This window comes from Lepidochelys kempii, chromosome 1 (genome assembly GCF_965140285.1).
Source record: "Lepidochelys kempii isolate rLepKem1 chromosome 1, rLepKem1.hap1, whole genome shotgun sequence".
Lineage (NCBI taxonomy): Eukaryota > Metazoa > Chordata > Testudines > Cheloniidae > Lepidochelys > Lepidochelys kempii.
Window position 1 is genome coordinate 258,466,300 of NC_136380.1, and position 20,612 is coordinate 258,486,911.

A 20,612-nucleotide genomic window follows, 5' to 3' on the forward strand; every position below is an offset into this window, starting at 1 on the left:
ACCACAGAACTGGTTTTTCCGCATTTCTGCTGGTAAAAGGACAAGCCCCAGGAAAAGAACCTAAGCAGCAGGCAAGTTGCTAAAGGCAACACAGCCATGGCTCAGAGGCGACACCCAGTGTCAGGAGTAGGACTAATGGCCACCAGGCTACCTCATAATTAATAATGTGCCAGGGTTCATCAGAAGATCTCAAAGCAAACTTTATAAGCATTCCTGAAGCCTCGCAAGCTCCCTGTAAAGTACAGATGAGGAAATTAAGTGGCTTGCCTGAGGTCACACAACAAGTCAGTGGCAATGGTGGGAGTCCTAATGCCCACTCCCTTGCTGTTACCACTAGACCACACTGTCTACATAGTGATTGGATATTTCAGGGGGTCCTGCAGCTTGTGTCTTGAGGCACACTGACATGGCTGAAAACAACCACAGCACCCACCCTGTAACTAACAGAACAGCCTGTGTCCTGCTCCCACCAACATGGACTAAACTGCCGCTCCTTTAAAGGAAGTCTGGAGATTTGTCATATGGAAGAGAAGCAGTAAGAAAGTGTGACTTGATCTGCAGCTGTGAGTGAGGGGGAGACAGCTAGTTCATGTGACCCGATCTCTGTGGGGACAGAAGAGAGGGATGCGGGACTTGACTGCCAGAGGGGGTCATAAGATATCATGTTATACACATCTGGGGCCCTGCACACCAGCAGCCGCTTTTAAACACCACAGTAGAAAGTGACCTTCAGACTGAGCTGGAGGCAGGGAGATTGTGAGAAAGTCCCACCCCTGCCTGAACCTGATTGGGAGGGAGAGGCTCCAATCAGGAACCTGGAATCTTGAAGTCAAAAGGTTCCACAAGGTTCTGTGGCAGTTGAGGTTTGGCAGTTGGCCTTTAGCCCCACCCCCAGCCTGAGGAAGCTGACTGGAGTAGAGGCGAGAGTGACAGAAGATTTCAGCCAATGGGGCTTTGGGTCGGGAAAGCAAGTGCTGAGGGAAATGGAGCTCTTGGGGTGATTGCCCTGCAGGTCCCCACTGTAGAGGTGCCTTGGGCTTAGGTGCTAGAACTAGGGGTGGGAGGTGCTGCGTCTGCCGCACCCCCAGGCTTGAAGTGCTTTCCATCCTATCCAGGGTTTACAGTTTGGTTCAATGGCTCTCAGCACCCCCCCACTCTACAAATTGTTCCGGTGCCCCTGCTGGGGCACATACGCGCAGCACGTTCCGGAGGGCCCTTTTGATCCTCGCTTCTCCCCGCGGGAGAATTTGCTCTTTTTCTGTAAGCAGCTGCTCGTTTTAAATAGAGTTAGAGATAGAGTCTGTGTTAGATTCCTGATCCACTGGGCACTTAGCATCCTCCTTAGCCTCCATCAAGCGTTCCCAGTGCTGACGTGCACACCCTTTCAATGGTCTAAGCCAAGACAACTGACTTCAACCCTGTCTTTTGTTCGGTAGTTTAACGTCCATCACAGAGGACCACATGAGATCCCTCTTCCATTAAGGAAAAGAGCATGTCCTGGCTGGGGCCCAATTTGTAAATCCTTTAGTACTCAGACTGTCAAGCCCTACTTACCTGCCTCAATTACATCTTTTACAGAGAATCATAAAGGCAACATCCTCAAGGGCAGTGCTGCAGCCTCTTCTACCTTGGCTACTTCAGCATCAGGACCCTCTGCATCGACTGTTGATTCTGTGTCTTCCTGGGACCTATCAGCACTGAGGAGGTCCACACCTCCCTTCAGCTTGGCCCTTACTACTACTTCCTCAGCACAAAATAAAGAAGCCTCCACTTGCCCCTTTCTGTTGTCCCTGACATGCTATCCATGTGCAGCAGGTTTTTGAGCCAGAGCACCCCAGAGTTAACCTCGTTGTTGTCAGGAACAGGACCAAGGTCCATCCTTGGATCTCTCAGTTCCAGCATCTTCATTTTGGTGAGGCTCCTTTTACCTCTTGGATGCCTCCTGCTTCCAGGGTTCCTCCTGGCATATCACCTCCATAGCCTTATGGCTCATGTGGGTTCCATTGCCTGTACCTGAAAGGGGTTGAACACCCAAGAAGGCAGAAAAGAGGCCAGGATGGTTACACTTTCTTTTCCTGTGAGAGCTCCAAAGCATCTCCCTCAGCAATTCTGCTCTGAAGAATGGGAGGATGAAAAGACTCGTGTGTATCCTGCCACAGGACCTCCTTATCCCTTCTATTCATCCCCAGATGACACTGTGGTTCCTCCAGCAACTTCTCCTGACTATAAAAATAGTTATGGGGAGAACTGCTGAAATGCTAGACCTGGAGCTGGCAGCTGAGCAGAGAAAGTCTCAGTTTTGTGCCACATATTACAGGCCCTAGTAGGGTAGCTATTCCTGTAAATGAAGGCATTCTGGAGCCCCGAAAGGATCTGTGGCTCACACCAACTTCCCTTCCTGCAAAAGAGCTGACTGAAGATACCAAGTTCCCTGAGGTTTGAATGCTTTTGCAACCACCCAACCCGCAAGAAAAAAACAATAATCTGATTCTCCTTGCTCAACACCTAGGGAGAGAAATCCAAAGAGGTTAAATCTTCTGTGGGAAAAGGCATACTCCTCAGCCTCCCTCCAGATGAGGATATCCAGCTACCAGGCAATGTTAGCTAAATACTGCTTCCTCACCTGCATGGGAACTAGGAGTGCAGGGGGTGCTCCAGCACCCCCAGGTTTTACACAGAGCTCTGCTCCCAGCCCCACAGGCAGGCTCCCAGCCCCGTGCCTGGGGCTCCACTGCCAGCCCTGCGCCCAGGGTCCCGGCCCCGCGCCCAGGGTCCTGGCTGCCAGCCGTGTGCCTGCCCCAAGCTGTTATCCTCCAGGAGGTCCCACCCTCCTGGAGACCCGGCCCTGCTCCCAGACCCAGCTCAGGGGGCAGGGGCGCAGACAGGGGTAAGGGGGCTGGCTTTCAGGACCCCCACTATTAAAACTGTTCCAGTGCCACTGCTCACCAGGATCAGCTTCCTGAGGCTGTTAAGAAGGAAACTAAGTCAGGGATAGCAGAGGGTCATCAAGTGACAAAACATGCCTTCTAAGCAACTTTTGATGCAGGTGATAGCAGCTAGAGCAGTGGCCATACCTGTGATGATGCGTTGATATTCCTTGGTCCAGTCTTTAGGTTTGCCTGAGAGGTCCAAAGAACCATTGAGTACCTCCCTTTTGAGGACCCCTGTAGGATAAGTATAAAATTAAAGAACTAAAGTTAGCTTAAGTTTGGTTAAGAAAATACATGTGTTGTAAAGAAAGGCCATGACGAGCAAGTAGAAGGAAGGCTTTGGAAATAATGAGTTATAAGGCCAAAAAGAATAAAGTAGGGAGGATGTCTGGTTCAAAGAATAACTAATAAGATAAGGGAAATTTTCTAAAAAGAAGGTCTCTGATCAATAGGGGTGACTGCAGATGGCTTTAAATCACATAGAGAATCTGTCTTACAGTGAGCCGACATGGCTCTTCCCCATCCCACACACCAGGGTTAAAGCCTATGTGAACCCAGGTGCAATGGGAAGGCTGTTCCACACCAAGAAGGAGGGGAGGAAAGGCTTTGGGAAGAAAGGAGATTGTAAATCTTATCTGGATTAAGAGTGGAAAAAAGGGTGAACTGTCTCCAATTGTTTTTTAGCTGAAGTCAGTAATTGGCAGGGACATCACTTGTTTGTTAAAAGGTATAAAAAGTAAACTCTTAAGGGGTTCATTGCTAATACCTGCCTGACCACGTTGGAGCTGACTGATATGAGTCTCAGTACCCCTGGGTTTAGCCCAGTTGTAAGTATCTTGATCAAATGCGTCTAAATGTTTTGTTACTGTTTGGATGTAGTAAATTGTGTATTAGTTAGGCTTTTTAGGCATGTTTAGAGCAATTGTATAAGTACCATTTGGCTTTAATGGTTAAATTTGAATTAATGGTTAAATTAGTGTTTGGTGATTTCCCATATCAACATTAATAATTTCAAATATTATTAATAATTCCAACAGGCCTACTCTGTTTAGCAACAAAACTAATGATTCCCTGCATTCTCTATTAAAGATTCAAGAGCAATGCTGAGGTCTCTAGAACGGTCATCCTCCATCTGCAAAGAAGTGAACTCCTTAGTTTAGATTTCAGTCTCCATGGTTACACAGGTAACACACTAACAAAAGGCCTTTGCACAAGTCCAGAGAGTTACTTATGAGATAGACACATTTTCACAGAGATCAGCATCTGCAACTGCTAACTGGATGACCATGTCATCTGCTGCAAGGTCTTATATCTGACAGTCCAGTCAAGAATCTTGGACCAGCCTTCTCTGTGGACCTGTTCCCCTCCTCCTGCTCCTTTGGCAACTGTCTTTCTTATTTCCTTGTTGCATGGAGTAGTATTACCTCAGATCAATTGTTCTTAAAAATCATTTCAAAGGGAAACTTTACCCAATTTCACTCCATGCTGCCTGTATCCCTCTTCCACATCCCTTTCAGGGATCCCTAGCATAAGATAGTGCCAAAGGAAGAAATGTTATCCCTTCTCCACTTGGGTACTGTAGAGAGGTTCACTCAGCATTAGAGCTGGGTGGAGAAAGGTAATTCTGTTTCATGGAGGATGTTAATATTTCAAAATGTGGTTTAATTCCAAATTTCAAAATTCTCCATGAAAAGGAATGGAGCCCCATCTCTGGAGCAATGTCCTTTAAGTGCTGCCCAGAGCCGAGGACCCTGGAAGTCTGGGGTTCCCAGCAGCTCATCAGGTGGGCTACTGAGGAGCCAGACAGGCAAGGTGGGAGGAAAACAACTGACAGGCAGGGTTCCATGGGAACTTCAGTGAAATTGCACCATCTCTGCAAAATATTTTGAATTGGCAAATTTGGAACTTTTCCCACCAGCTCAACTCAGCAGTACAGTGGAAATAAAATAACAAAAATAAGCAATGGAAATGTTTAAAGCACTGTACAGGTATTAACTTAATAACACCTACCATTTCCTAATGCCCTCTACCAGTTGCCTGCAAGAGAATCCACATAGGCAATGCCTGAAGAAAAAGTTATTTACCACAGTAACTGTAGTGATCCACATTCTTCTCTAGTATTTCAGTTTTGTGATAGATTTTTGAAACAGTAGAAGAAAATGACAGTATGGGCCCTCCAGAAAGTCATATGCTTGTGCATGCAAGGAGCCTGCATTTCACCTACAAGTGGGACCCCTGCAGGCAAATCATCTCAAACAATAACCGTTATGGTAAGTAACCATTTTGTAAGTTGTGCCCTTCTGTAAAGAGTGGGCACACCACTCCCGAGCTATGAGAGGGAAGAGTGGATGCGCTACTTCCAGGAGCTCTGATAGTATGGTGATGAGCACTGTATAAGCTAGATAAGGCCATGTCTACACTACAAAATTATCTCAACCTAACTTACGTCAGTATACAGCCCCCCCAGTTATTAAATCACTTGTGTGTGCACACTTAGCTCCTTGTGTCGGTGGTGTGTGTCCTCACCAGGAGTGCTTGTATCGATTGTATTGTCAGTGTGGGGCATTGTAGAATGGCTCCCAAAAGCCAGTCAATGTAAGCAACACAGTGTCTACATTGACACTGTGTTGACCTACTTACATCAACTGACTCTACACTGCTTGGGAAGGTGGTGTTACTAAATTGGCGTAGAGAGGCACTAATGTAAGTGGGCGCCAAATAAGTGGAGACATTCCACAGGCAGGTCAATGCAAGGTAGCTTAGTAACCGTGTCTTTTAGACTAGGCCTAAATAAATACGATAGAGAGGGGAAGATATTGGAGCTAGTCCAGATATACTCCCTTATGTGCAGTTGCTAGACAAATGCATTCACACTCTTAGTGCCCTGCAGTGCATTAGTCCAACAACTACATTGAGGGGAACATCTCCAGGCTAGTAAAGAACATGCCCTCAGTCCCCAGTGGCAACACCTTCGGTGAGTTAAAAGAACAGAGATAAAGGGCCACTTTCATCCCTCGTGTACACCCAGTGCCATTTTATTCAGTGGGGTTATATGGTTGTAACTGAGGGCAGAATTTGACCTACTAAGAAGAGAACAGGTAATTGACAGGAGGTGGGTACAGAAAAGCTGCAAACTGAAGAAGAATAAAGTTCAGATCAGGAAACTAGAGGAGAGGCAGCGAGGCTGTGAATTCATTCTGACTGTATTCCCTTGGTTGTTAGTAGATAAGGTGTCAGTGCCTCAGAGAAGGACCCCCACAGAATAGCTAACCTAAGCATTCAAAAATCACAAGTCTGTCTCTCCAGCTCCGCCCCAACCTAGGCTCCCAGGATTGGGAACTTCCAGCTATTGTTATTACTAATGTACAGAGACTGTTCTGGGAATGGCCTCAGGCATTGCGGGGTGGGAGAAAGGGGAGATGCGCCCCACGAGAGCAGGGACACAGCGTAGGCGGGTATGAAACTCCCGGAGGAGCTCAGCCCTGCCCAAACCTGAGCCAGGGTGTAAAGGGTGAGTGAGCTAGGGCTTGCGTTGCGCACACTGTCGGTCACGCTTGTTGAAGCTGAGAGCCACCTGGCCAAGGCCTCTCCCACGCCCCAGCCCGAATCCTTCCCGGATGGCGCGTAGGGAAGGATCATCCCTTCACCCCCGGCCTGCCAGCTCAGGCTGTAACGCTCCCCTCCCCGGCCAGCGGAGCAACCGAGCCGATCTGCTGGGGGCGCTGCGGGGACGCAGCGGGCGAGCCGCCGAGCGGAAGGGGCCGGGCGCAGCTTGTCCCGGCTGCGCTGGGAGGAGCCCGGCGGGCGGCTGTTCCCCGGAAGGAGCAGCGCTGCCGGGCCGGGGCCGGCATGGGCCGCAAGAAGAAGGGGGGTAGCGGCGCGAGGCTCCGGCGGGCGGTGATCTTCGATGAGGACAGTCGGCGGTGAGTGAGCGGGGCTCCGAGCCGGGCTCCATGGGCCGCAGCTGCCCGGTGTCAGGAGGGTCCGACGGCAGAGACGCCGCCGGCCGTGCCCACGTGTGTGAGAGGGGCAGCATCAGAGTCGCCTCCTCACGTGTGCGTGTCAGGGGACAAGGCAGCTGGACCCCCACTTCCTCCAGAGGTGCCTCCCCACTCCCCAAGTGTGGGTGGGGTGGGGTGGGGTGGGGGGGAGTAGCTGGACTGCACCCCTTGCAGAGGTGCCTCCCACCACGTGGGAAGCAGACACACACCCACACCCACACTAGGGATGTTTCTTCTCTCCCTGTCCCTTTCTTTGAATGCTGAGTGAGGAGGGCCTCTTGAACTGGTAGGAAAAAGGTGGGCTGTGGGCCTCAGCTTTGGGAACGCTCTATGCTGGTCCTCCTCCTCCTCTACTCTGTGAAGAGCTGCAGGCCACGCCAGATAGCTGGTTTTCTTCCTCTCATTCCCCACCCCTCTCTCTGGGGGCGGGAGGGGCTTCTGCAAGGGTCAGGGCTTCTCTTCTGTGCAGGATGGCTGTAACCTGCCCCGTGTGCTCTGCAGGGAGTTCCTGACTGGGTTCCACAAGCGGAAAGTGGAGAGGCGGAAAGTGGCTGTGGAGGAGATCAAGCGAAAATTGAAAGAGGAGCAAAGGAAGATGAAAGAGGAGGTACTTTCCCCTAGGTGATCTATGTGGTTCGCTGGTTAGAGGTGTTTAGTTCATGGTAGTATGTTGTGGCAAGGGGCCATACAGTAGTTGTGGAATAGCTGGAGTGTTTCAGGGCATGGGTAAGGTGGATTGGTAAGACAGGGTGCTGAGAGGGGAAGAAGGAATGGAATAGCTGGAGGTTCTGCAGCATTTGGATGGAGCAGCAGAGCTGCATGGTAGCTCCAGGACTATAATAATGGGATGCATTAGTAGGGTAGAATTGATGTGCACTGGCACAGCTGCGTATGGAGGAAGATTACACCACCTCTTCTCACACTGGCTCTAGCCAGTGCTGTATATGCAGGACAACTTGACACTCGAAATTTATTTTGCATCCCAGTTGTGGAGGAAGGGGCGGGGGGGGCATGCTTTGGGCAAGGGTTTGGAGATTGTGCCATGGGTGACAGCTGGTAAGACTGGACTTGACTGGTTTCCTTTTTAGCGGCACAAGGAGTACCTGAAAATGCTGACAGAGAGAGAAGAGGCCCTAGGTGAGTGTTGTCTGCTGTGGTGGATCTGTACCCTATAATGACCAACAACTCAGTTGATGTGGAAAAAACCCCAAAATGTCTGGGTGCTGAAGCTACAAGGAGGGGTTTTTAACTGAGGGCCAACCTGATGCCTTAAAGTTTTATCCCCTGCTGTTAGGAGACACGTGTCCAATCTCTCCTTCATTGGTGTGGTATGAGTTGGGAGTAAAGCAGAGGCAGCCCACTTAGCCCAGCGATGATTTTATTGCCCCCTGTGTCTGACTGAGAAGCAGTGTTGATGGGCTATAGAGAGGAATCCCTCAGCCACCATCTTTCCAGGCAGAGACTGTATATGGTGGGGATGGGAGGTATAGAAAGCAGCAATTGGGAGGTGATCTGTAAGGCTTTGCCAAAATGTGAGATCCCCTGTATAGAGGGAGAGAATGTTTGTTCTTATTGACTCCACTCTCTGCCTCTGTGGCTTCAGAGTGCCGGCTTCTCAGTCCCATATAGAGCAGGAACTGGTCAGGGTGAGTTTGGCCTGGGAAGCCCATTTGCTTTGTGTTTGTGTTGTTCACACCTTTCCTGCATGGTGTGTTTTGTTGACTCTGCAGATGAGGCTGATGAGTTGGAACATTTGGTGACATCCCGAACAGAATCTGTGAGCATTGATCACCCAAACCACACTGTAACAGTGACTACCGTCAGTGACCTGGACCTCTCAGGAGCACGCCAGCTAGGACTCAGCTCTTCTGGGGTATGACTCTCTGCTGTGTCTCTGTCCAGTCCCCATTGTCTCAGCCTCAAAAATCTCCAAAGCTGGTTGGATGGGACCAACATTCCCTAAATATGACAGTCCTTTGAATCTACTGGGGCCCCCAGTAAGAGGAAGGATGGGAAAGGAGACTAGCAACTTTTACACTCTTCGTCAGTTGGCATTGTTGGTTCTTGAGTGGGCGGTAAACTTTCCTGAGAGGCAGCTTCACACCCAAAATTAAGTTCTCATATTCCATAGAAACTTAGTGTTGGTGAAAGGTGGTGAATTGATAGCCCTGGTGGCTGCTGTATCCCCAGAGCAGATATGACATGATTGGCAAGTGTACAGACTTTCCTACATGGCCTGACCACTTGGCTTGAGTCCTTTCTTGAAGAGATCATCTCTATGGTGAGAGGGAATTTGTCTCCGTGACCCACTTAGTCCTTGGTCTCTCTGCTGAGACTGCAAATGAGGAATCCAGTTAGTTCCAGGTGTGGTGGCTTTTTGGTGTATGGAAACCCCAGAACTGAACTGAGACCTCAAACTCATTTCCCAAGGGCCTTCAGGCAGTAATTGGTTGGAAACGCCTTGTTTTTTCCCTATTGTTACTCATACCTTCTTGTCAACTGTTGGAAATGGGCCATCCTGATTATCACTACACAAGTTTTTTTTTTCTTCTGCTGATAATAGCCCACCTTAATTGATTAGTCTCGTTACAGTTGGTATGGCAACACCCATTTTTTGACATTCTCTGTGTATATATATCATCCTACTGTATTTTCCACTGCATGCATCCAATGAAGTGGGTTTTAGCCCACGAAAGCTTATGCTCAAATAAATTTGTTAGTCTCTAAGGTGCCACAAGTACTCCTCGTTCTTCTTGTGATCACTGTGAGCCTATGGATTTGAACTAGTAACATAGACACAAAAGGTTCCCTGTGTGGTAGAGGGAATCCTACAGATCCCCAGGGACATCTGCCCATCTAGAAATCCACCCTGATGTCTTTCAAAAATGAAACCCTCTGATTCATCATGAAACTCAATTCTGTGTCCCTTTAGACCTTAATTACAGGTTGGGTCTTGGAATGGAACAGAATAGTGGTCCCCTATTGGTCTGTGGAGCCCTTCCTTATGGTTTACTGAGACATTGGGAACCAGGCAGTGGAGGATTTGAAGAGTTGGAGAAACAGGTGGTCTATGGGAGGATCTTTCTTTCACAAAATTGTTGTCAGAATGAGAAAGCTGTGGAACCACCTAATGCTGCTCAGACTGACATGTCATGTTTTGTTAGGGAGGAGGTAGTGGATTAGAAGAAAAGGAGACGTCGAGTGGATTCACAAGTACGTTGCCCAAGAAGTCTGGAGATCCCTTCCTGTCTCAGAGGTGGGTATAAAACTACTCGACTTTCTCCTCCCACCCCCAACGATTGTAGAGCATTCTACCACCCTCTAACTTAGATATCTGGAGTATTCATGTGGGGAGACAACATAGGGTTTTGATGTCCATCCTGGGCTTGCTGTGGTGTTTTGTTAAGCTGATGCCATGCTCATCAGCTACCAGCAGAGGGCACCTGCAGAACACAAGCATAGATGGGCCATGGTGCTCCAAAGCTGGGTTTGAGGGGTGTTTTGCACCGATGGGTAAGGAGTGTTCAGTAATGTTAATCCCTGTTGGTAGCAGCAGAAGGGTATTGGTGCAGTCTGGGTGGAGTCCCACCCCCTCCTCAACAGATTTGCAAAAGGAGATGGTTTGCCAATCAGGTGACTTTAAAGCTTAAAACTGTGGCATTCTCAACATTTTCTAGTGTCCAGGATTCAAAGCTGCTTTGATGGCCTTACGGGGCGGTATTTAATGCTAAAGTGTCTGGGCTATGCTCCATTTTCAAAGAGATTAAAACTTTACTCAGCATACTTAGACTGCAAGTTCTTTGGCACAAGGGTCATCTTCTTGTTCTGTTTGTACAGGCCGAGCATAATGGGGTCCTGATCCATGATTGGGGCTCCTAGGTGCTAGTGCAATACAAATATTAATAGCACGGTGCCATGCATCACCACAAGCAGGCAAACTGCCTTTGTGGCAGAGGCTGTAATCCCCCTCTGTTTAGGCACCCGTCCATCCCAGCTAGGTCTCAGGGCTTGTCTACACTGTAGTGCTTAGAGAAGATGCTACCTATGCCAATGGGAGAGCTTAATCCACCTCCCTCACAGGTGGTAGCGTTAACAACGGGAGAAGCTCTCCCATCAACATAGTGCTGTCTGCACAGGGAGTTAGTTGTATCAACATAAGTCTGTAGTGTAGACCAAGCCGCAGACTTTCTCTCTCTCTTTCCTCTACAGGATCTCTTCACTCACTGCCTCGCTGCACGCACGCAGCCGGAAGAAGCCCAAGGGAAAGCAGCTCAGACGTGGTCAGGACCAACACAAGAAAACCCAGAAACCTAGTGCTGGACGAACCAGCAAGTCCCAGCGCCGGAAACTGACTGGCAAAAGAGGGTGCAACCAAGACTAATAGACAAACTGAAGTGGAAATTATCTGCAGGGCCAGGCTCTGCATTTGGCAACAATCTCTGCCTGATGTGAATGCCCAGTTTGTTGTGGATGGGACCTTGTTTGGATTCTTGTTCGACAAGCTGTACAGCCAAGCCCATCTATTTCTTCTCCTGGTTGGGGCCAGTAAATGCTGGGCCAATCATTTTTCACTGTAATTGCATGTCTGTTACAGTCTCTGTTGGGGGGCTGAGAATCAAGCCTGGACCTGCCTTTTCTGCATAGGTCCCCCATTCCCTGGAATTTCCTCTTCCCGTGGGAGCAGAGGAAAGCTAGTGTCTTCCCTGACAGAAATGGAAGAGTTGGGTTTGGAGTGAATGACATCCAGAGGGTTTATAAGAGGAGGGAGGGCTCCACTTCCACCCATGCTCTGCTGCATTGACTGTGCATCCCTCCTTGCTCAAGAAAGCTGGCACCACTTTGAGTGTCTCGTGTTCTTTATACAAAGCCACATGCCTGTATACAGGTAACTGGGGAGATTGGTAACTTCCCTGGTGTAAATCTTTATAAATATCACTTTGTAAGAGCGCGAATGTGTGTGTGCACTTTATTGCAGGTGGAATAGATAGTAGACTAAGCCCAGTTCCAGCTGGGAGGAAAGGGATGGGTCCTGTTGAGGGATGAGGAAGGCCTTGAATTCTCCAGCACCTAGTTCCTCAGGGAGGGGAACGCATTTGGAGATGTTTTAGTGGGAGTACTGAGATAGGCATGGCAGGAGTGAATTGCTCCACTGGTCACTGAAGGTTGCTATATTACATCTGACAGTGTGACAGTTTAGAAGAGTAGGAAATCCAGTGCACTGGCCCAGCTGTGCTGTTGTGCCCATGGTGATGGCAGAGATCTCCCCAGGCCTTTGCAGTGGTCGACCTCTGACCTCTTGAATGTTTGTGCCAGAAGGGAACTGTTTGTTCTCCCGTGGCTTGACTAGAAGATTTTTGGCTAGTCCAGGGGTTCTCAAACTGGGGGTTGGGACCCTTCAGGGAGTCACAAGGTTCCTACATGAGGGGGTCATGAGCTGTCAGTCTCTACTCCAAATCCCACTTTGCCTCCAGCATTTATAATGGTGTTAAATATACTAAATATATATATATTAAATATATTAAATATAAATATATTTTTAATTTGTAAGGGGGGGTCGCACTCAGAGGCTTCCTATGTGAAAGGGGTCACCAGTACAAAAGTTTGAGAACCACTGGGCTAGTTTATGCTGCAAGGGCTTCCCTGTATATCTGTATCAACAAAGTCCCCTAGTGGAGACTCCGCATATAGCTGCAAACATCTAACTTACCATGTAGTTAAACCACCTCTCTAGATGACCTAAACTGTACGACTGAAGGATTCTAAGATATGTCTACGGGGGGTGCTGGCATAGCTCTGTTGGTCAGGGATGTGCCATTTTTTCACACCCCTAAGCAACATAGCTAAGCTGGCAAACTTTGTAGCATAGGCCCAGCCTATGTCTATAGGAGTTGGTGACCCCTGATTATGGAATTTGGAGAGCACCCACTAAAAGAAGATTAAAAGGGGAGGGAGCTGCCCAGAAAGATCATTTTGCCAGGTCAAAATGTTCTCTCTGCCCCTGGTCTGCTCTTCACCCAAAGTTCTTATCCATCCCTCCAAGAAAGTAGCACCATGATTCTAGCTCTGCAAGCCCTCTAGGGGCATTGAAATGACTATCACCCTTAAGATAAGTTCTGTGTGGTGACTTTAATGTACCAAATCATTTCTTCCCCATTCCACCCCTGAAAAAATTCTGCCAGAGAGAAGGAGAAAAGGGCTAAATGTGGGGGTAGTGTCACCATTTGTTTTCTAGCTGCCATGCTAGACAATTAACCTCTCTGTGGCAGGATCTATGAAACCTCACTAGGTGATCCTGTGCTGGAAGAGTTCTGATCTGCATAAAAAGCCTGTGTGGGGAAGAAGCACTTGAGTTGTTACAGTTTTCTCCTCTTCACAACAGAATTGTAGTCTGATGGAGATAAGGTAAGTTAAATAAAGGGGCAGGTGTGTTCCATTCGTGTGCTATATGGAACACACAGGAGTGGGAGAGCAGAAGTGTGGCTTTATGGTTAAAGGTCTGGTCTAGGAATCATGCAGAGTGAGCTTAATTCTAGCTCAGTCACAGACTCCCTGGGTGACTGACGAGACACTTAACCTCTGTCTCACTTCCCCAGGGGTAAAAAGAGGGTGACAATCCTTCCTTTCCTCTCACCCATTGTCTGGCTTGTCTGTTTAGATTGTAAACACGCTTTAGAGTGGGGATTGTTTGCACTGGGTTTGTACGGTGTCTGCACACTGGAGCCCTGATCTCAATAAGGGCTTCTAGATGCCACTCTAGTACAAATAAATAACGAGGAGCTGCCAGTCCCAGAGGCAGTCTAAAGACAGAAGTGTAGTTGTAAAACACTAGGTGATAAAACCTATTGCAGTGCAGGTAATAACGTTGGAGAATAACTAATGGCACTTCTGTAAAAACTAGAACAAGATAAACAGGGCACACATTAAATGGATTAAAGGCTGCCTAACTGATAGGTCTCAAAATGGAATTGTAAATGAGGAATCCTCATCAAGCAGGTGTGTTTCTAGTGGTCTTTAAGAATCAGTTTTTGGCCCTATACCTTTTAATATTTTTATCAGTGACCTGGAAGGAAACATAAAATTGTCACTGATAAAGTTTGCAGATGATGCAAAAATTGGAGGAGTGGTAAATAATGAGGACAGGTCACCGAGATACAGCCATCTGGATCATGTCGTAAACTGGGCCCAAGCAAACAATATGTGTTTTAATGTGGCTAAATGTATACATCCTAGGGACAAAGTGTAGGCCACACCTACTGAAGAAGGGACTTTATTTTGGGAAGCAGTGACTCAAAAAGATTTGGGGTTCCTGGTGGATAATCAGCTGAACAGGAGCTCCCACTGTGGCACTGTTGCTAAAAGTGCTAATGTGATCATTGGATGCATGAACAGGGGAATCTTGGGTAGGATTAGAGAGGTTATTTTACCTCTGTTTGGCACTGGCAGGACTGCTGCTTGAAATATTGTTAATGAGTTCTGGTGTCTGCTATTCCAGAAAGACACTTCTAAATTGGAGAGGGTTCAAAGAGGAGCCATGAGAATGATTAAAGGATTAGAAAACATACTTTATAATTATACTCAAGCAGCTCAATCTACTTTGCTTAACAAAGAGAAAGTTAAGGGGTGATTTGATTACAGTCTGTAAGTACCTACAGGGGGAACAAATATTTAATAATGGGCTGTTTAATCTAGTGGAAGAAGGTATAGCACAAGCCAGTGGTTGGAAGTTGAAACTACACAAATTCCCACTGGAATTAGGGGTAAATTATTACCAAGGGGGGGGTGTGGATTCTCCATCAATGACAATTTTAAAATCAAGATTGGATGTTGTTCTACAAGATCTGCTGTAGGAATTATTTTGGGGCAGTTCTCTGGCCTGCATTATACAAAAGGTCAGATTAGATTATCTCAATGGCCCCTTTTGGCCTTGGGATCTATATAGGTGGGAGTGGTAGCCACTCAGGTTTCATAAAATGAGCTTTCATTTTATCACAACTGAATTTGTAGGCCCTAAAGTTGTGAAGAAAATCTTAAAAGCATGAATGAAGTGCAAACTTGGCTCAGTGTTTTCTTCCTGAGTCTGCAGCCAGCCTGAAACAATAGGTCTGAGAGCTGTGAACTACCCCACTTGTCTCAATAGGATGTTTACACTGAACCCAACAATGGCCATTTAAGTGTCAAAGTTGACTATTTCATGGCCAATCATTTTAGTAGTAACACCCCACTCCTGTGTTTATTTAATATCTCTAAAATGCCTTCCCAAAAGTTGCCCAAAACTCCAGCTCTCGCTACTGACAATTTCTTTGCTACAGTTTTGTGTTGTCCACAGAAAAATCCATGGAATGTGGAAACAATGTAAATGTGGGGATTCAATGTATTTATAGAGCTGACTATTAAAATCACTAGTACAGGTGTACTATACGAAATGTTACTCATTTTCATATTTAATTCATTAACCACCACCCCTATTTTGTAATGTAAATTGTCACTGCATGGTCCCCAGTCTGTTGCATCAGTCATACAAAATCCAGGGACCTTGGAGCAGGATTTGGAATCAGACTGCCCAAGAGTAAATAGGTCAGGTCTTGGGTGTGAGTGGTTAAGGACGGCCAAGTGCCAAGTACTGGCCATATGTATCATGCAGGCATCATTTGTCTGTAACTAAATTTTTCCAGAGGTTAGTCAGAGCCTCCCTCAAGTGTAGGAGTATTGGTTTTCTTTCAGTCATTTATAAATACATTTCAGCTCTTAAGGAGAAAATGCCTTCAAAATCTAACACCACCTGTAGAAATTAACATGCCAGTCTAGCTCCTCATCTAAAGAGGAAATGTGATAATTCTCCCCCTTATTCACATGCATGCAAACTGATGTTCATGTGTGCATTTGCATACATGGTTATATATGCATATGCATGCATGTTAGCTATACACGATGGGTGCAAGCATGCACCCAGGTTATGCACTCTTGTGCACACAGGCTTATACATGTGGACACACATGCAATGGACTTTTGCACCTCTTCGGCTACGCTTGGGTTTATTTACATCCACACTTATGCACAGGTTTGCAGATGTGCCGGCAAGATTTTCACACTTGCATGCTGTTGTGGAGGGAGAATTCTGTTGAGAGGATATGCAGAAACTTGCATTGCCACTGCTCTGGAGTGACTTACCTCAAGCACATCACGTTGTTTTATGTCCTACTCTTGGTTTAGATTAAAACCAGGCTGAGGGGGGAAAAAAGAGGGGAGGTGGGGGCCAGCTGAACCAATGAAATACAGGAGACAAGGGCCCCCTGAATCTGGAGAGAGGAGACTTGATGAATTGAAAATGGACTTCTGCATTGCTTTGTCACCTTCCCATCCAGGCCATCCTTCCCCTGACCGTTAGCCGAGCTGGAAACCGGACTAATATTGCAAAGCGAGGGGAGGCAGCCAAAACAACCCACCAAGAATCACGCGATGCCCAGTGTCGCTGCAGCGTGGGTTACAAAACCCGGGCACAGAACAGAAGTCAACTCCTTCCCACCCCAACTTATAACAGCAGCGAATTGGAGGGGGGTTGCACCCCCAAATCTTCCCTCCCCTACCGTTTTGCAGGGAGCCACTAAGGGAGCCGTATCCAAATGAGCTGCCTCCCGGCAGCCAACCAAAAAGGGGCTTCTGGGCGTGGCCTTCCTCTACTTCCCAGGGAAAGTTTACATGCTTTGTTTTTTAAAAAAAGGCAGCGGCCGATGAGCTGGACCCGGGCCTGAGCTGGTGCAAGGTAAGTGAAGTGCCCAGGGGGTGTGGGCAGGGGAAGGTTGGGTTGGACTAGATCCCACTCCTATAGGGTGAGTGTGTTACGCCGTTATGAAGTGATTGTTTCTATTTTCTGCATGAATAGTCACAGCCCTTATCTTGAGCTATTTTTGCTAGTGATCTGCAAGTGCTTCACAAAGCGTGGGTGTCACCCCCCATTTACAGATGGGCAGCCTCGGGCCCAGAGAGATGATTCGTCCCAATCAGCAAAACCCCAGGAAAAAAAATAAGTGTTACCCATGGCCTGGAACTGGGAGTGAATGCCAGTGCTTTTCTCTTACTGCCCTTCCAAACAAACCCTCTCTGCATGGCAATTCTAAAGACAAGGCAGGGTGATTAAACAAGCTGAAAAACATGTCGCGCGAGTTTGAGGAGTCAGCCTGTGGGGCCAAGAAGTGGCTATTGTGTGTGATTTACCTGGCACCTGCAGTGAATTAGTGCAACAGTTACCCTAAGAAAACCGTATCTGATTTTAGTTTGGGTGCTTGGGAGAGAAAATTAAACCTCTGGTCAGCAGCACTGCTCTTAAGTTCTGATGATGAGCAGAGACGCTGCATGATAGCCCCAGGGATCTTCCTCAGCTGGCTGTCTTTGACAGACAGTTTTTGCAGATTTCAGAGTAACAGCGGTGTTAGTCTGTATTCGCAAAAAGAAAAGGAGTACTTGTGGCACCTTAGAGACTAACCAATTTATTTGAGCATAAGCTTTCATGAGCTACAGCTCACTTCATCGGATGCAGTTTTTGCAGAGTAGCAACTGGGTAAGCTGCTCCACAGGAAGAGAGAGTACCCCTGAAGGGGAGGATATATGGCAGCTCTAGTATCCCAGCCCATGCTGAGCTAGGCGGCCTTTGGGAGTAAGGCTCCGAGGATCAGCTTTGGAATTGCACTTTTGGTGCATTGTAGCTAGTAAATATCCCACTGATCTGAATAGATTAGCTCAGGGAAAGGCTAAGCAGGTTTCTAAAGCTCCTAAAGCACTTGCAAATAGTCCTTACGAGCACATGATCACTAAGATCCCTCTTTTGTCTTCTGCAGGAGCCCCAGATCAGGACATCTGCTGGAAGGTATTGAGATATTCCATCCCTTTTAAAGAAGACTCAAATCAGGCCAGTCTGCCAGGAATCACTGAGGTGGTGATGTAGTTTCCCCTCCTAAAAAAGCTCCAGATAAGAACATTCCCTGCCTGCCAACACTGGCATATTGATGGTATTTCTCCTTCTAAGGAACCCAAGATCAAAACATTTCCTACTGGGGCCGTGAACACCAGGCTGTTAATAAAGTTCCTCCTTCTAAATGAGCCCCAGACCTGAATACTTAAGTATTGAAGTGTCTTGTCTCTTGAGCCTTTATTGCTTCTTTTCTTTGCAGTTCCCTCCCTAAGGCAGCACACCTGAGGAAACGTCTTTCCCCTGGCATGGGCTATGTCAGACTTTGTAGAGCATGCCCCTTGTGAGAACTTTGAGGCCAATGTGTTTGCCAAGAGCCGATGCCAGAATTGTTTTCGGGCAGTTGGTGCTCACCACCAGCCCAGCAACCAGGTGAGCTTTTCATGTGACCTGGAGGGCTATGAATATTTCATGAGAGGCTCCATTGTTTTGGGCTGTGACTGCCTGAGTTCAGTGGATGCAAATTCTCAACACTGCCGCCCAATGAGGCTTTTTGGATTTCACTGGGGGGGCTGAAATTTCCTCTGTGCACAGAATCCATCATTTAATTACTCCCTAGTGCTCTGATGAATTCTGAGCCCTTATCAAAGAGGGGACTAGTGCTGTACTACCAGGGAGGGAGGTCTGGAAGTTAGGATTGAGGTGCATTCATTGGCTGTTCTGCGTGAGAAGTCTCAGGGCTGGAATAGCAAGTGGGGGGTGGCAGGTCAGGACTGAGAGGCATCGGTGAATAGTGAGTATGGGGGAAAGGTGGGACTGGAATAGCAGAGCCGATACAGATCAGGATGGAGATGTAGGCTTAAAGCTATGCGTGTGTAATAGTGGGGGGTGCTACCGTATGTTTAAAATTTTCCTTTTGAGGAAAGCCATTGGTGCAGGATGGGGAAAGGATACAGAGCCTTTCACCTTGTCACTGCTTGAAGCAGCCCGAGTTAGTAGAGACTGAAGGTCTGATGGCCTCTGGCACCCACATCACAACTGACCCTGATTGGTCCCCTTGCTGATAGTCTCAGCAGAGAAGCCAAGGTCTGAACAGACCATGGAGACCAAACTCTCCTTCATCCCCAGGGCAGGGCGAGGTGCATTAGTGAGGACTGGTGCCAGTGAGGCTCACACTGCAGCTGTCCCTGCTGTACATGTCTGAGGGACAGAAGACTTTGGTCTCCCAGGCTGTTGATCAGACACATTTCATCAGTGCCAAACTCACTTTAGAAATGCACTGTGGGCCAGGTGTGTCACCTGTCTGCTCCCTGCCCTGCTGCTAGTGGGAGAGCGTGATGCCCCATCCCAGCATGGGGTGCCAGCTGGTTTCATGTTCACAGAGGGCTTCGTGTTGTTCATTGTTCTCTGGGAGTGATCAGCCCAGGATTATGAAATAGTAATGAGGCTCCTACTCTCTCTGGCTCTGGGCCTCTAGAGTTACCGCTCCCTTGCCTGCGATCTGCTCAGAGCTGTCTCCTCTGAGCGAATCCCAGCGAGGGCGACACAATGGAGGGAAAGCTGCGCTGACAGCCAGGCTGCTTGGAACCTTCCCCCTCGCTGCTCCTATGCTGGGAAGGTAACTGGGCTTGGGAGAAGGGAGAGGCCAGCACCCTGGGGAAGTGCCAGAGCCCTTATAGAGCGGGAGAGGGAGGGGCGTTGGCTCCAGTCCTCCCTTCGGACTACACCCTCCTCCCCCCGGAAAGCCTTTGCCCTGCACTATGACACATGGAGCCTTGGCAAAAATCCTCCAGAGGCTGGGGAATGCAGGTGATGAACAGCTCCCACCAGTCGGGGCATCAGTTCTCGTGTGATGGGCAGTGTCTGACCTCCTGAGCAAAGCCAGACTCTGGCATTTCCCACTTGTTTGGTGAGCCTGGCAGGTGACAGCTGTAACAGAGGGCACTTATCTGATCAAGTTAAGTCCTGGGGCTCTCCTGGGAAGGTTTCCCCTTCCTCCTCCTGGCCTGACACCCCAGATATCCCTCTCCTCCACCATGTCCTTCAAGTGTTCGCTTGGATTCAGTGCCCCATCCCTCTTTTCCCTCACTCGATCTCTGTCTTGGGGTGACTGGATCCCTAGGAGATGGAAGGTAACTGCTCCAGCATCCAACAGGGCCTTGCTAGGCCTCTCTCTGGACTGCTGAGGAATGAGAAGAATAGCTTGAATGTGAGAGATCACGGAACAGTGAGGGGATCCAGCACTCCTGGAAGCAGGCTGGTGTTAGGGAGATGCCCTGAGAGACAGGGTAGGAATGAAAGGAAGGAGGATGAGACTGATAAGAAAGGCAACCTCCCCACTAGCCCTTGGAACGGTGGAGTCACCAGTACCTCCCCTTCCTCCCTGCAGGTGCCAGAGGAACATACTGTGGAGGCCCCACACAGTGGTGCCACCAGTGGGCCAGACCCAGGTGGACTTTGGGACCCCGTGTGCATCTTAGCTCCCCAGTGTGAGTTGTATGTGTGTGCGGGCTTCGACGAGGGGACTGAGGGGTGAGTATTGAACTGTGGGAGGGGAAGCACTTCGCTGACAGGGATCCCTGCTAGGTAAATAATATGGGGAGGGGAGGGGTAGGGTAGATGTTATCCCATGATAGGAGAAGGTAGGTAGGTGTCTTACCGTTGATCCCTGCTTGTCGTGCAAGGGGCAGATGGGGCAAACTCTGAAAACCCACCATCACCAGTGGCACTAGCCAGGCTCCTCACTGGCAGACTCAGTAGAGGCCAAGGGCTGAATGG

At 48.4% G+C, this 20,612-nt stretch overlaps 1 protein-coding gene and 1 long non-coding RNA gene across 2 annotated transcripts; both read left to right on the top strand.

Annotated features, from left to right (window-relative positions):
* Nucleotides 1-6,671: 6,671 nt before the first annotated feature.
* On the top strand, nucleotides 6,672-11,878 carry NOL12 (nucleolar protein 12). Its single transcript, XM_073325805.2, has 6 exons — nucleotides 6,672-6,853; nucleotides 7,433-7,538; nucleotides 8,020-8,068; nucleotides 8,662-8,804; nucleotides 10,096-10,187; nucleotides 11,141-11,878. The coding sequence occupies exons 1-6, from the start codon at nucleotides 6,780-6,782 to the stop codon at nucleotides 11,310-11,312; spliced, it is 636 nt and encodes a 211-aa protein (XP_073181906.1). The 5' UTR covers nucleotides 6,672-6,779; the 3' UTR covers nucleotides 11,313-11,878.
* A 5,883-nt stretch (nucleotides 11,879-17,761) lies between these two features.
* LOC144930202 (uncharacterized) lies at nucleotides 17,762-20,301 on the top strand. Its single transcript, XR_013635306.1, has 3 exons — nucleotides 17,762-17,792; nucleotides 18,097-18,266; nucleotides 20,224-20,301. It is a non-coding gene; the product is annotated as an uncharacterized LOC144930202 (long non-coding RNA).
* The last annotated feature ends 311 nt before the right edge of the window (nucleotides 20,302-20,612 follow it).

Coding starts and splice junctions, on each gene's coding strand:
- NOL12 (XM_073325805.2), top strand. CDS start 6,780: ATGGGCCGCAAGAAGAAGGGGGGTAGCGGCGCGAGGCTCCGGCGGGCG. Junction 6,854..7,432: donor TTCGATGAGGACAGTCGGCG/GTGAGTGAGCGG, acceptor TGTGCTCTGCAG/GGAGTTCCTGACTGGGTTCC. Junction 10,188..11,140: donor GATCCCTTCCTGTCTCAGAG/GTGGGTATAAAA, acceptor TTTCCTCTACAG/GATCTCTTCACTCACTGCCT.